The 16,530-nt window shown below is 46.1% G+C and overlaps 1 protein-coding gene across 10 annotated transcripts in view; it reads right to left on the bottom strand.

Moving 5' to 3' along the window:
• Positions 1-16,530, bottom strand: part of cdk19 (cyclin-dependent kinase 19) — a 70,871-nt gene that overhangs the window by 15,187 nt on the left and 39,154 nt on the right. For all 10 annotated transcript variants that reach the window (XR_007194412.1, XR_007194411.1, XR_007194415.1 and 7 more), the window contains exons 5-12: positions 10,924-10,981; positions 9,484-9,615; positions 8,027-8,170; positions 5,488-5,557; positions 4,961-5,033; positions 4,434-4,531; positions 3,826-3,904; positions 1,939-2,175 (exon numbers count right to left, since the gene is read on the bottom strand). Coding sequence is in view for 3 of the 10 variants with exons in the window: in XM_048250959.1 (XP_048106916.1) it covers positions 1,939-2,175; positions 3,826-3,904; positions 4,434-4,531; positions 4,961-5,033; positions 5,488-5,557; positions 8,027-8,170; positions 9,484-9,615; positions 10,924-10,981 (891 nt within the window). In the remaining 7 variants the exon portion in view is untranslated. The remainder of the gene's footprint in view (positions 1-1,938; positions 2,176-3,825; positions 3,905-4,433; positions 4,532-4,960; positions 5,034-5,487; positions 5,558-8,026; positions 8,171-9,483; positions 9,616-10,923; positions 10,982-16,530) is intronic.

Raw genomic sequence — 16,530 nt, 5'->3', positions numbered from 1 at the left:
ACAAACTAAATAATCTGAAAACACCCCATTATTGTTTAAAAATGTTCATTTCGACATCGTTCTTACGCATCAAAACAGTTCCCTTTTCAATAGACAGCGTCTTGGTTGCTAGGTAACCAACATTCCAGATCCCTCGTTACGGTCTTTGTGGTTTAAATGTCTTCATGAAAGAAATGTTAAAAGTCGGGCTGAAATCACATTCATATCTAGGTTTGCTGCACGCATGTTACAAGGACACTGGGCCATGGTACTGCAAAAAGACGGAAACATAGTCTACATTGCAGAACCACTCAACTTTATTAATTTATGGTGAATAAATGTTACACTACTGTGCACAGCCTGACGTGACGATGCTAGCACGTTAGCAGCGGTTAGCTAATTATGCTAACGTTAGTTATCTACAAGTCTCCTCCAAGTGACAATTATATTATACACAATGCTGGCAATGCTGAGAGCATCCCCGTTTATCTTACTTACATTGAGTTGACTGTGTGGCTTAATCCACAGATGTGGTGAAGCACTGTTTCGTTATGGTTTGCTAAGGAGTAAACCCATTGCTTGAAATAGTGGAGAGCTGGGATGAGAACATTGTGTCAAATCTTCGCATTGTATCGCTGGAGTGATTTTATTATTAGCTGTGCAAAGTCTGAGTTGAAATGTCAAGGATATTCCAACTCATGGAACGCCTCGCCAATCAGAAACAAATAAATAGTTCCATAGAACCCAATTGTTGTATAACTAGCACTAACCTGGCATAGTTATTGTAAAGACTGTAATGACACATTAGGACAACCTAAACATTACACAATGCAAATGGTAGAAATTATGTGATTAGAAGACATCAAATATGGTTAACCTTACCTTTCTTGCAAAAAAGACCAGGTGCGACACAAAATTACTGGATCCCGGACTGTTAGATATAACGTTAAATCCTTGCAGTGAGTGCAGTGAAGTGCAGCCTTGTAGCAGTGGATAATGGTGCGCAGCAAATGGGATTTTACGTATGCTATTTTTTGATTTAGTGTTGTCTTACACTTCCTATGTTTCATGGACTGTAATGGTAGGCTATGAGTTTATGTAGTCATTTTAATACAGAATTAACTTTGATGAAATTATAATCAGACACTTCAACCCCCCCCCCCCCAAAGAAAAACTCGTCGGATCTGCACGATTCACACAAGTGCCCTAACCAGCCGTGAAAAAGGCGGCATCCGCCAAAAGGCGCGCTGTTTGCATCCCTGATTAAGTGTATGGCTGATACATTTTGGGCTGTACCATGAAGGGAAAACTAATTAAACCACCTAAACCATATATTGTCTGAAAGCATATACCCTCAAGATGTGAACTAACATGGGTTTTGACATTTGTCACCCTCCTCATCACATGACAGCCCAAAAAGGTATTAGCCATACCAGAGGTGGGACAAAGTCACTGTTTGGCAAGTCACAAGTAAGTCTCAAGTCTTAACGCTGAAGTCCAAGTCAAGTCCCAAGTAAAGACAGAGATGTCCCAAGCAAATCCAAGTCAAGTCTTACCAAGGCCAAGTCGAGTCCAAGTTTTTTTTTCGAGTCCTAAACCAGTCACTGTCGTATTATGCAAGCGCATATGTCATCAATCATGCTTTCTATATATCATTCTTATCAATCTATCACACTTTACATATTGAAGAGTTTTAAAACACTTATAATCACAAGCCCAAAGACAAACAAAGTATCCTTTGTTCTCTTACTGAGGAAAAGTAAGAGTGTATACAGGATTTTTGATTAGCCTACACCTCCCAATAGTGACAAAAGAATTCCAACATTTTCCTATTTTACATGCTGTGATTTGTATAGTTACAGTACAATGTGTACAAATAACAATGTCAAGTGAGACACAGCCCTTTTGACGATCGACACTATCTCCGCAACAGCGACAGACACTCCCTGAGCGTCTCACCTGGTATTCCGACTGCAGGACTCCAGTGCCTGAGGTGGCCCCTGAGGGCCCGATACGAGGTTTCTTGTTGGGCGGCCCCTGGTCCTGGCCGCCGCCAGCGTTGGCGCCCGCCGCCCCCCCCGTCGTGCCATTGGTCTGCGCCGAGCTCTGCTGGGAGGGGGCCTGCGGCGCAGTCGCCTGCTGTTGCGTCTGCCCTTGCGCCTGCGTCGTCGTCTGCTGGTGCTGTTGCGTCTGGTTCTGCAAATCGAGGGAAGAGGTTACCAGGTTACCAATACCCATAAATACAAACAAACACAAAAAAAGACTTTGGCTAAACTTGCCAGTCTCACATTTCACACTTAGTGATATTCTAGTAGCAACCTATTCTATACACAAGAACACTGTGGATAGAGAGAAGGCTTACACTTTGATAAGTTATACTGCAGGTACAGCTGTTTTGGAAAGTACAACTGAAGAGCAGGAAAATCACACCGCTTAGTCAATGGATCAAATATTTAATTGATGAGCTGGTGTTCCTCCAGACTCTGTTGAAGGTCTGACCGACCGAAACGTCACCTCATCAATAAATTGGTTGATCCGTTGATGAAGCAGTGTTGCATTTCTATTTTTTCTTGCCCTTAAGATACACAATAACATTAACAACAACAACATGACCCTTGTACACAGTCTCATAAACAGTTTCCTAAAAGGTTATGAGAGATGTTGACCACATATTAATCATACACCACATGACCGTCCCACTGCGAGACAAATGCCTCCTGCTGCATAACTCCACGTGAAGGCCCCCCCCTCCATGTGTAACCTTGCTCTCTCCGGGGCAGTGTGACATTGTGAGGGAGGCCCGCGGTGCGGCCCTGGGGTCCGAGCACCTCACGAGGCTGGGCCACAAGGAGAAGCAGAGTGGAGTCTCCATCCTTGCCCGCCCTGCTCGCAAGCTTGCCTGGCATTGGGCCGTGAATGTGACTGTGTTGCAATGTCGGCTGCTATCAGGTGTTGCCTACTTGACATCAGCTGCTAGTGCCATCAGAGGTTTGGGATTCATGGAAGCTGCTGGTGAAAGATACCCATTCTGTCGCGGTTAGTGAGTGCGTGGGCACGCACACACACATACACACATACATACATACATACATACACACACATATAGAGAGACATGAGTACACATATATTTGGTTACTTGCACACAAATCTTTTTCCTCACATACACACACACACACACACACACACATTCACACACATACACACACACACACACATTCAAACACACACACACACTCATTCATTCACTCACTTACTAACTCACTCACTCACTCACACTCACAAACACACACACACACTCCCAAACTCATACTCAGATTCACACTCAGAGGCTCCTCTCTGCCTCCTGACACCTCTGCTCTGCCCCAGACGCCTGCTACAGGGTAGCTACAGGCTAATCTGTCTCTCTGATTTATAGTGCCTATTCCCTGAGTGAGTGGCTGAGCCCGACTGTCAGTCAGTGAACACTGGAGCCATCCTCTTTCTCTGAAGCTCTGACCCAGGCTGCCATCTCTAGGCTCAGGCCACGTCTCGCTGTCTCTTCTCTGTAACTCCACGCACAGCACATTCTCTCGTCCTCGGCCCCTCGTCTACCGTTTCAGATTCACAACAGTAAGAGAGGCTCAGCTCCCGTAACGGCAGGAGTCTCCCTCATCATCCACGTCGTGCTGTTAAACCCCAGGGGACATTTCCACTGGCTGTGTGTCTCCGCACTGGACTACACTGGACCACGTCGGCCCCAACCCCTGACTTTGACATCATGTGGAAATAGTAGCTTGTTGTGTTTTGCGAAACAGTATTTTGGATCATTCAAGGGGGATTGTTTTTTTTATTTTTTATTATTATCACCTTTTCAGTCTTCTCTTCTGGTTCGTCTTCATTGAGAAACTCTCTCTTGGGGTAAGGGATTTGACAGCCAGCGAACACACTGCAAGGGACAGAAGAGGCACTTGTTATATAGAGGGAGAGAGAGAGAGGTAGAGAAAAAGAGAGAGAGGGAGAGAGAGGGAGAGAGAGAAAGAGAGGGGGGGGGAGAAGAGGAGAGAGCACCACACCACACCGAGTGTCCACTACTTCAGACACAACACACTGCATAGTAGCATGTAGACTGCTGCACACACACACACACACACACACACACACACACTGTCTCCCTGTGTTATGAACTGGGGAGAGTAAGTATCCAGGTCACCCCTGGGAAGCAGGGCAGCAGCACCAGAGAGTGAGCGGGGGAGAGTGGCCGCACGATTCCCTCACACTGTGGGGAGCACGTGATAAAAAGTGACCCTGTTCCAGCGATGCCAATCAATGGCCTTCATTGTGAACCGAACAAAGATGGCTTTGAAAGTGTGAGCAGGTTCTCTGAGTGGCACTGAGTGGTTTCTGGGTCTTGGAAATGTAGTGCAGGAGGTCTGTGCAGGCTTCTGGGGGGCAGGTGGCAGTGAAATGGGTCTTACTCCGAGGTGGGTAGAGGGTCCTCCTGGAAGTAGGGGTCCTGCAGTGCCTGTTCAGAAGTGATTCTTTTGGTGGGGTCCATCGTCAGGAGTTTCTGAAGCTAGATTTGAGTATAGAAAAAAGTAATCAGATTTGTCTGGTTGTGCTTAATTTTGTGCAAATACCATGCAATGTCAACAACAAAGAGATTTCATCGAAAACTTCAGTTGTGAAACTCAATAACAAAGGCTCTTATTGTGACCTAGAAATATGAAAGGAGGAGGGTTTAAAGTTTGAACAGCAAGTCATTATGGGGTATTTCTTGATTCGAGGTTGGCGTATTTTGCAATTACCAACTGCGCTATACGAGCTGCCAACAAAAAGCAAAACTGTAGCAAAGCTGCCAGGCTAAATTTGAGCCTTAATGTACCCAGGGGTTTGGCTTGCAAACGCTGGCATTTGTATTTCTCATCAAAGTGCCATATTTGGTGAGAGCCCTACAACTCCTGGGCAAAATAAACCATGGCGGAGAAACAGCAGACACACATACCAACATAAACACTTTGCTGTCTGGTTTGACTTTGTGCTTCTCCATGTACTTGATGAGGCTGCTCGTTGCATACCTGTGAATGGAGAGCATATGTTAAGTATATAAAGTATGAGCATATATACTCTTTTGATCCCGTGAGGGGAACACACTCAGCACACAGTGAACAGACAGTGAGGTGAAGCACACACTAATCCCGGCGCAGTGAGCTGCCTGCAACAACAGCGGCGCTCGGGGAGCAGTGAGGGGTTAGGTGCCTTGCTCAAGGGCACTTCAGCCGTGCCTACTGGTCAGGGTACGAACCGGCAACCCTCCGGTTACAAGTCCAGAATGCTAACCAGTGGGCCACGGCTGCCCCAAAGGAGGGATGAGCACCAAGAACTTGAGGTGCATCTCGTGCAGTGGTTCCAGGAACTCAGAGGTTCCATTGGTTCCAGGAACTCAGAACCAGGACGCCCTTGGGTGACAGGCAGGGAGCACATGCTCGGCCTCTGCCAACTCTGAGCACCTGATGACAGTGTGACACTCACGTTGTTCTCCTGAAGTCCTTCTGTAGCGTCGGGTATTCCGGCATCTTCCGTATGTCCTCCCAGTCTTTATCTGTGGAATTCGTCACACTCGTTTAAAACAAACAAAGATACAAAGATGTCACACTAACACTTTCACAAAGAGATAGAAGCTTCTTTATCTTTATGAAGACCAAGACTGAAAAAGGACTGTATCTTTGGTTTTCAAACAACCTTAAGTTTGCTAAATGTGTCTATTGTTTAAATTACCTTTGTCAACTAATTTAAAACACCCGGGGCAACCGGTTTCTAAGTATACCTTAAGCAGGTCATACAGGTTTGGCCTGTTAGTGCTTTGTTTGTAAGTGATTTGTTTGGTAGTGCTTTGTTCTAGCTGTTGTAGCTGAATTAAAACAGCTTTAGAACTATTCATGAAAATCAGGCTCCTAGAAAACAACAGCATTATGGTTTTCCCAGATGAAACCACATTTCTTGTGCTCGTAGATGTTCATATAAGTGACGTTCATTTAAAACCTCTACATAACAACAATATGATACTTCTACTACACTTCAAACATTAACCATCAGCTGACAAAAGTCACCATTTGATCTCCTTTCATAGATTAATCTATAGGTTTGCAACTATGCCATCACATGCGCATGTCCTTCGTGCGCTGAAGGACTGCGCAGGGGAGCTTAAGGATGTCTTCACAGACATCTTTAACACTTCCCTGAAGCAAGCCATCGTCCCCATCATGTTTCAAAGCTGCCACCATCATACCTGTGCCCAAGAAAACTGCTCCATCCTGCTTCAATGACTACCGCCCTGTGGCACTGACACCCATCATCATGAAGTGCTTCGAGCGCTTGTCATGTCACATATCAAAGCCATTCTCCCCCACCCTGGACCCCTTCCAGTTTGCATACCGAGCCAAGCGGTCTACAGAGGATGCAATCTGCTCTGCCCTCCACCCAGCCCCTCACCCACCTGGAAAAAAGAGACTCATATGTGAGATTGCTGTTTATAGACTTCAGTTCTGCATTCAACACCATAATACCACAACAACTCATCTGCAAACTTGACAAACTGGGACTCAGTACCTACCTCTGCAACTGGCTACTGGACTTCCTCTGTCAGAGGCCCCAAGTAGTACGTGTTGGCAACAATACCTCAAGCAGCATCACACTGAGCACAGGGCCCCCCAAGGCTGCGTGCTCAGTCCGCTGCTCTTCACCCTGCTGACGATGACTGCACTGCAACCTACAGCAACAATCACATAGTGAAATTTGCTGACGCATTAATACAACTCTGGTGGGTCTCATCACTAAGGGCGACGAGACTCAATACAGGTTGGAGGTCGCACCATCTGACCACGTGGTGCAGGGACAACAACCTCCTGCTGAACGCCAGCAAGACCAAAGAGATTGTTGTTGACTTCCGAGAGGTCACACCCAACACCTGCCACTGACCATCGACGGTGCTGTGGTGGAGAGAGAGCGAGCAGCACCAAATTCCTGGGGGTGCACATCAGTGAAGACCTCTCCTGACCACCAACACTGCATCACTGGCGAAGAGAGCTCAGCGCCGCCTGTACTTCCCAAGGAAACTCAGGGCAGCAAGTGCTCCACCAGCCATCATGACCACATTCTACCGAGGCACCATTGAGAGCATCCTCTCCAGCTGTATCGCTGTGTGGGGCGGAAGCTGCACTGAATACAACAGGAAAGCCCTCTGCAGCATAGTGAACACAGCTGGAAGGATTATTGGTGCTTCACTCCCTCCCTGAAGGACATTTACACCACCCACCTCACCAAGAAGGCTTACCAAAATTGTGAGTGATGCAAGTCACCCCCGCCACAATCTGTTTGATCTACTGCCCTCTGGGAAGAGGTACAGAAGCCTGCGCCCCAAGACTACCAGACTCACCAACAGCTTCATACACCAAGCTGTAAGGATGCTGAACTCTCTCCCTCCCTCTCCCCTCCACCCTCAGCTACATAACATCCTGGACATTGGACCCAAAATGGCCGCCTGCACTACTCCACTTGCACACTTGCACACTTGTACACTTTACAACTTGGTGTTGTTGTCTTGAAAACACAACACTTCTGCTGCTCTTACATAACTTAAAAACCACTATGCCACTTTCTTTCTTACTTAGGTCAAACAGAACTACCCAAGCCTTTTATTGGCCTGACTTTGCACTAGTATTTTATTGACTGTCTATGCACAATTTCAACCAAATTTTGCTGCTCTTATTTTTTCATTATTATATGTGCCCTCTTATTTACTTATTTACTTACTTTTTTGTTTACTTGAATGTTTGTATGTTTGAATGTTGACAATTGTCTGTGGACCTAAATTGGCAAAATATGTCTTGTCTTCACCGTGGGATAGTGAGAAACGTAATTTCGATCTCTTTGTATGTCTGGAACATGTGAAGAAATTGACAATAAAGCTGACTTTGACTTTGACTTTGACTTTGACATCCCAACACCATAATGGCACAGACTCTGAACAGGCCACCATTCTAAACTATGTATCTCTGATAAGCACGGAGACCTGCTGGGAAGCCCATGACGCTGAATATCCTGTCCAGCTGGTCATGGTGGAAGGGGTTGCTGGTTTTGATGTCCTCCTGGCGGCAGTGGAAGATGGGCTCTGATGTCAGCAGTTCAGCAAAGATGCAGCCGATGGCCCATATGTCTGGCGAGAGACGGAGGCAAACAAGCAGAAGCGGTGAGACAGTGACCAGTCATTCATGTTTCCTAACATTCTAACTTTTAGGTGGTAGCGTAGTGGCTAAGGAGCTGGCTTAGCATGCAGTAGCCTGAAAAGCTGTGAGTTCAGTACCCGGCTTCCACCGTTGTGCCCTTGAACAAGACACTTAACCCCAAGTTGCTCTAGGGAGGATGGCCCTTATAATATAATTGATATATGTAAGTTGCTTTGGATAAAAGCATCTGCTACATGGATTAATGTAATGTACTGAGCTGATCCATGCTCTTTTCTACATCCAGTTGTGCTTTGACACCACAAGCTTTGAGTTTTACACTCAACACTTACTTTTATTGAAGGGTTCAATTAAGATTGTTAGCTCTTGGAAAAAGTAATTACATATTACATTATTTGCCAAACATGACTAAAAAATATGCCTGGATTATCAACCAAACTCCTGGCAATGAAGGGAGAAAGGGTTCACTTAAGTTTGCATACGGTACGTGCGTGTTGTTTACAGACCAGAGCACATTCTTGACCGACTGCGTGGCTGGTCGCTGAGGCCCTGTTAAGTGGCACCCTGTCACTTTCACTAACATCCACAGCCCACGAGGCTAATGTCAACAGCGATCACAAGGCGAGCGCGGGCCCGGCGACAGCAAGAGCAAACAGACGGTAGGCAAAGTCCAATCTAAGCTTTTATCTCGTTAAGTGGTCAGTTCACAAGGTGATGGAGAGAGAGAGAGAGAGAGGTGGCAAACTCGATGAGAGTTCTGTCCTCTGAACGACAGAGGGCAGCTTGGCTGTTAACTATAGGCTATAAAAGGTACCAAAAAGATGCTGCTGTTTTGATCACAAACATTTACAGAAAGCAGTCAGTAATTATGTTGATATTAACTTCTAGAAATGGCTGCTGAGCAGAGAAATGTTGGGAGTGCTACTTTCTCAAATGGCGCTTGATTAAAGAGCCTGGACATAGCTCTGTAACCACAGTCCTGCCTTGGTTTACTCACAAGTTAGTGGAACTTGAACCGTGAACTTTGAATGACTTGTGAAGCTCTGTCTTTGAGAGTGCTTTCAAGAGGCCTGTGAAAAGTACACATCTACACGTTCTGACACCCTTTCCCACTGCTTCCAACCCAGGCCTCCGAAGGGCCAGGTTAGAGTTCCCTCTGAGGAACAGACATCGCACATGTATAATCAGTGGCTTCTGCACTGACGTAGAGGAAAAAGCATCACCCAAACAGGCCAGTGTGAAGCAGGGCCTGGCGTTGGGTCGAGCCCTGTGGACTGCGGCTCACCAATTGCTTTGGTGTAATGTCGCGCTCCCAGGAGCAGCTCGGGGGCCCGGTACCAGAACGTTACCACAACCGGGTCGAGGTCAGCCAGTGGTTTGAGTGGGGAGTTGAAGAGCCTAGCGAAGCCCATGTCCGCTGTGGAGAGAGGAGGTAAACACACACCCACACGCATCAATATCATAAACCAAACCATGACATCTTTCTACACAGAGTAGGCCACTGTGACTGTAAAGGAAAAACACTGGGTCAAAAACAAGCTAAGCAGCTTTGGCTTGGTATTTCATTACCGCCTGGGGAAGATTGTTGAGAAGGAGTGTAAGGTTACGTGCAAATGGATTCTTAGCACGGTATAATTAGTACACGCTACGTCATTCACAACAGGTTAGGCAACCCACCAGGCCACATCCAAAAGTGATCAAAAGAACACATCACGCTGACAGACTGAGACCTGCTGTGTCGTGTATGGAAATCAAACGGTGGGAAAGAGGCAAATGGATTGTTAACACATACAAACGTGTCATGCTCGGTTTTACCAAGTTGTGTTCCATGTGAATTAATATTTAGAGATCAAAGTCTCTTCAAGCTATGGAAACCTCTGGAGCTTAAATGGGTTTATCTCTTCTAGGAGGGAACTCTTGTCCAGCCAACTAGGGCTCCACAGCACATAGCTCTCCACACCATTCACATCCCATTGCTGGGGGAAGGTATGCCAGGCGAAGGGTGGGAAGGGGTAAAAATAGACCCCCACGTTATAGAGAGACGAGTGACATCATCCCAGAATAGCCTTCTGTGTTATGCAATGAGTGTATGTGTGTGAGTGTGTGTGTGTGTGTGTGTGTGTGGTGGGGGTGATGGGTCCATTCAATCCCTCAGGGACCTCCAGAGTCCTGATGAAGGTTAACACCATCCAGACAAGCAACAGCCTTCTTTCCAGTGAGCCTCACACAACCACGGGCAACACTGGATGCACTGACCACAGGCACGGCCATTACGGGCTGAATACTGTCATACAGCAGCATGCATCTCAAGGTCATAAGGTCCGAGGTTTAGGCATGATTATTGATATCCAATGATGCCAGTACAATTATGACAAAGATGGCGTGCCAGCAGACATGAAATGGAAAGAGTTGTGCCATTTGTCCAATCTAAACCAGTTGTGGCCAAAAACGGAAGAATCATGGTCCAGTTGGTATTTATCAAAGGTGACATGACAATGTATGCTACAGATCTTGGTAATGATTACCGGTACATCATATTGACTGCGCGCTATCAGCGTGTCCTGACCAGAGATAAGAGAAGGGTCAGCATTTATAATGTCATTAGGATTTCTCTAATCAATGGAGGACAGTGGAAAACTCTGAGCCAGGGACCCTAGCCACAGATAACTGACCTAGATATGTCAAAAATCTGAAATAAGTGGGCACAGTGTTGGTGTTTCCTTACCTATTTTGACCCGGCCTCTTTCTGGTCCTTCTCCCATAACCAGGATATTAGCAGGTTTCTAGAGTAGGGACACAGACAGAGACACAGAGAGAAAAAACAAGTGATTTTTTTGGTTTATGGACAGCTTCAGGCCGCGAGTCTCTCCAACCAGGTTAGACAAGATAATCCTTAATGGGTTTCTGACCATGACCAAGAGGCAGAAGGGGTATTCTTAAAGGCCAAGGCTACCGGGTTCACAACTGAAGTGCTCTGTCTGGTGTAGCCAGTTCCATTGGTCAAGTGGAAGCTAAATGTTGCAGCAGACGCTCCACAAACGGAGGGCTTCAGTTACGTGCCTGGTGTAGCCTCCCTGTGAAGGAGCTTTTACACATTTACCCATTTTTGTCATAATTAATAATCGTTTAAATATATTGAGTCCTCCTTCCTTGGTAGTATACATGGGGGTACATTCATGCCAGGTGGACAATGGTCTTCATCACAACCCAGAGCACCTCAATTTAATCTACTGCTGGATTTGTTCAATTTAAAGTACAGTGGAATCAAATCTGGAGACACTTGAGACATTAGTTTATTTCACGAGACATTAGTTTATAACTGGAGTAAAGTGTCCTCCTGTTACCCCAAACCACAAAGAGAACAGCAATTGAGACTAAGACAAAAGACATCAGGAGTGGAATGTTTCTGACTGTGACGACAACACCTACTGCAACATTGTCCCGCTGTTTTAATTAGAGGCCGGGCTGCAGTCTAAAATGACCTGACAAACATCTGCCTGTGCAGCCTGGAGCAAATAGACTAGCATGTACACAGCTCTTTTATCAGGTGTTTTTAGATGTTGGTTCTAAAAACAAAGTCTAACGTTAGTCAAAATAGTCCTCTCGTGTGTCTGTTGTTTTGAAATATTTGTTTTGTCAAGCACTTGTAGATTCAACAATGGAAATGTCCTACAATCCAAACATGGTGCTTCTACTCTCTAAATCTCAAACAGGAAGAAGGAATTTAATGAGGCTCAAGAATGAGTTTGCTAAAGCAACACTATGTACGTTTTTTTTACCTTAACAGAACAGATTTGCAGTCATTGTGATGGTAAACAAACTTTTAATGGGCAGAATAGCTAGCATAGCTGGCAGCGCCTCACAGGCAGAAAACCAGCTAACTGACGGGGGCTCGGAGACATCTCGTGAGAATGGTGAAAAATTACCGTCAGTAAATATAGCTCTTTGGAGATTGTTTTTGCCTATTGCTAGTCCTTCAGCTCCAAAACAAATGCACATGTACGGTGTTCAGGGGGAAGGACTCAAGCCATGAGATGTTTTTAAGTATAAGTATAAGTATATATACTCTTTTGATCCCTTGAGGGACTTTTGGTATCTGCATTTATCCCAATCCGTGAATTAGTGAAACACACTCAGCACACAGTGATCACACAGTGAGGTGAAGCACACACTAATCCCGGCGCAGTGAGCTGCCTGCAACAACAGCGGCGCTCGGGGAGCAGTGAGGGGTTAGGTGCCTTGCTCAAGGACATTCAGCCGCTTTCTACTGGTCGGGGTTCAAACCGGCCCTCCGGTCACAAGTCCGAAGCGCTAACCAGTAGGCCACAGCTGCCCCAAAAGTAGGCCACGGCTGCCCCACGGCAAGGTAAAAAATATAAATATTTTGCGACTATAGGGGGAGGTCTAAAGTCGCCAAAATACCCAAAACTACATTGGATTGCTTTAAATAACTTAATTTTCCAGATCTTTCATCAGTGTGCGTAGTTGGGTCGGGATGTGACACACACGAGCATGTGAATGGAAACAACCACAGGTGTTGATGAGAGGAAAGTCGATTCCCCCCAGTGTCTTAACATGCCAAACACTTCACCCCTGCTGACAGACACAGTCAGGTGAAAACTGCATCTCCATCCAAATGATGTCTTTGAAGAAATATTCAGCAGTTGCTCTTTGAGAAAGACCTTGGGGTTGGAGTTTGCCGCTCAACGCAACACCTCAGCGGTGCATGCAACATCAAACATGAACCCCCCAACACGCACAACACTCTCCTCTTGTCATAATCAACTAGAAGATGGGGCCGTGGATGAAAGAGTGCTGGGGGGAGGAGAAGAGGAGGTGAATGGGGCCTCTCTCTCTCTCCGGTGGCGAGGGCCTACACCGTTTCTCCGATCTGAGAGAAGCAGCGGAGCATCTGTTTTCATCCTGTAGCCTTCTGTTCGCAACAGTTCGCTCTCCAGTTCCCGTGTGCAAAACCCAACACGTCTTCACAGGCCCGCCGCCACTTAGGCGAAAACATGAGCCTGTTGCTATAGGAACGGGGCTAATAATAACGTGGTCCATTATTTAACGGCACTCAAGGAAAAAGATGCAGCCATCGACACACACGGAGAGAGGATACTCCTTATCTGGCCATGTGACTTGAGGTCATATAATTAAGACGCTTGTTCTTGTTGGACTGCAAAAACGAGAAGTAAAAACAGCATCATGAAGCTTCTCTCAAGAGACCTGTGCAAATGGACCAGTGGAGAGGTGTGATGAACCTGTGTGTAAAAGTGTGTATGTGTGTGTTTGTGCATCAATGTGAGAGTGCAAATCAATTAGCAAGTGTGATATAAGAAAGTGCCACATCTGTAGAATTGTAGGGGAAAAGAGAGATATGAATCACCCAACTGACTCAACTTATCTTAGAGTGAAAAAGACAAGACCCTTCCACAATTAGCAGTGAAATATGAAGTCGTTGGCTACTCTACAGACAAATACATGAAATGTTCCTCTGCTATAGCGACTTTGAGTGCGACCCTTCTGCAATTAGCATTGAAAAATATTGAAATATGAAGCTAGCAATTAGCATTGAAATATATTGAAATATGAAGTTGTTGGTTCGTCTACAGACCAATACATGGGATGTTTCTCTGCTACAGCGACTTTGAATCAGACCCTTCAAAGCATCGAAGGCAACCTGACATTAACCTGAGGGAGCTGATTCATTACTAATTCAGAGCTTGCAGCCTTCCTCACACTGTGCTTTTTGTCTGGGCTTTTTCACCGGCCCTATAGAACTCATGATTAAATGATGACCTATATCCTATTTTGCTGACAGACTTCACGCTCAATGCATTACCCTACTTGTCCTTGGGAGCCGGCGGCTGCTCTCTGGGCAAACACATAGCTTTGAGTTTCGTGTTCCTCGGACGGTTACAGTGAGTTGTATTTTTTAAAAATGCGATATATTCGGGGGGGTTGAACTCAAGCTGAGCTGAGCCATGGAGAGACAACCCAATGACCTAGTAGGAGTCCTGGACTGGTTTGTAGAGGATATGAAGAGAGCGTCTCTGGAGAAAATATACGCTGGGAGAATTTCAGCAGCACCAGCGAAGACACTGGAAACTACACATGGAGGAGGACAGGGACCAGTTGCCCAACACATGATGAAAGAGTGAAATCTGAAAGAGACTCAAAGTTCAAGACCAGAAGGATAAAAGATAAACATGTGTGACCTACGGTTTGACTTCCATGGAGAGCTCTTGCTACTCTCTCCCAAATTTGTCTGAAATGTCCATGAGAGGAAATGGCCTTCATTAAACATCAGGCCAACATTCACGCACCGGCAACAATGTAGCATTCAGAAAAGGACTTTGTTGCACACTAACTTGTAAAGTACACTTTGTAGTAGATACCAATTGTGGAGGTGCATATCAATAACTAATGTCAGATCAGGAGCACACAATATAAGATGTAGTTTCACAGATGAGAAGGGCTCTGTCGAGGTACAACATTTGGGGGGCAGCCGTGGCCTACTGGTTAGCGCTTCGGAGGGTTGCTTGAGCAAGGCACCTAACCCCTTATTGCTCCCGGAGCGCCGCTGTTGTAGCAGGCAGCTCACTGCGCCGGGATTAGTGTGTGCTTCACCTCACTGTGTGTTCACTGTGTGCTGAGTGTGTTTCACTAATTCACGGATTGGGATAAATACAGAGACCAAATTACCCTGACGGGATCAAAAGAATATATATACTTATACTTTTAATTCACCTGTCCTTGTTTTGTTTAGCTCTATGCTACCACGTACCTGTGTTATTATGTTGACCCAACTGTAAATGGCAAGCCACAAACTGAATCTGCACATAAGGAGGTTTGCAGCTGGGAATCTGCCAGACTTTGTTCGTCAAATGCCTAGTCAGCAGCAGCAGACTCACAAAAGGAGACATGGATTCTAACCAACACGCACAAGCACACGCACACCTCTCTCCTTCAATGCATAAAACATAATAAATAAATAAAGCCCTTTTTACTTCTCTTTCTCATTTTCTCTCTCATATACACTCTTGCTCGTACACACACTCACAGAGACAAATACAGCAATCCCACTGCACTTATACTGTGGACACAGAGGGTATAGAGGCTGTTACGTAACAAGGTTATGGGAGGGGGAGGGAAGGTAGGGGAAGGGTGTGTGTGTGTTTGTGTGTGTGTGTGTGCGTGTGTGCAGATGGAGGGGGAGGGGCAGTGCGGAGAACGATGGAGAGAGTTATGTAAGCCCAGGACTGGCGGAGGCATGAGAGATGCTGTTACCAGGGCCTGCTCCAGCCCTTCTCTCAACACACACACACACACTCTCTCTCTCTCTCTCTCTCTCTCTCTCAGTGCAAGATAGCAAGCCCCTTGGGAGATATGGAATGTGGTCTGTGCTGCACCTAATACCTTCTTCATTATGCCCACACACACACACACACACACACACACACACACACACACACACACACACACACACACACACACACACACACACACACACACACACACACACACCCTTTTATGTATGCAATGCAATGTGCTTACATATTCACTGAAGGGCAAACACACACTCTCTCTCTCTCTCTCTCTCTCTCTCTCTCTCTCTCTCTAGGCAAACACTTTCACACCTTAATGTATTACACACACACACATGCATTAACCAAGGCACACACACTCACTCAGACTTTTGAGGCACTTGTGGGTGACTGAAGCAAATTGCAGCATGTTTTGATTTGATGTAGGGGTCTGAGAAGAGAGAAGAGAAGAGAAGAGAGGAGAAGAAAACAAGAGAAGAGAAGAGAAGAGAAGAAAGGAGAGAAAACAAGAGAAGAGAAGAGAAGAGAAGAGAGGAGAAGAGAAGAGAAGAGAAGAGAAGAGAAGAGAAGAGAGGAGAAGAAAAGAGAGGAGAGGAGTGGAGTGGGGGATAGATGGATGGATGGCTAAAAGGGTGGGGGTTGATTTTTCCACTGGAGCTCAGTGTGCCAGCGCATGCATACCACCAGCCAGTGCACGTATGGGCCCTGAGTGCAACTCATGACTCAACAGGAGACAGAGAATCATTTGTTATCATTCGGCCGCTTTCTTTCAGCATCAGCACTGGACACGGCACTCTCGATAGATCTCCTCTGCCCTGACCTTGACGACCTGACACCACAGCTTTGTCACACACCCCAACCTCCTGCCCTCACGCCACGTACGGCACAACACACACACACACACACACACACACACACACACACACACACACACACACACACACACACACACACTCAGCAGAAACAGAGACACACAGCCCAGAAATAATGAACAAATGCTCTGG

The sequence above is a fragment of the Alosa alosa genome, chromosome 8, assembly GCF_017589495.1.
Source record: "Alosa alosa isolate M-15738 ecotype Scorff River chromosome 8, AALO_Geno_1.1, whole genome shotgun sequence".
NCBI classification, from domain to species: Eukaryota; Metazoa; Chordata; class Actinopteri; order Clupeiformes; family Clupeidae; genus Alosa; species Alosa alosa.
The sequence above is the reverse complement of the archived record's forward strand: the minus strand, read 5'-3'. Positions and strand labels throughout refer to the sequence as shown.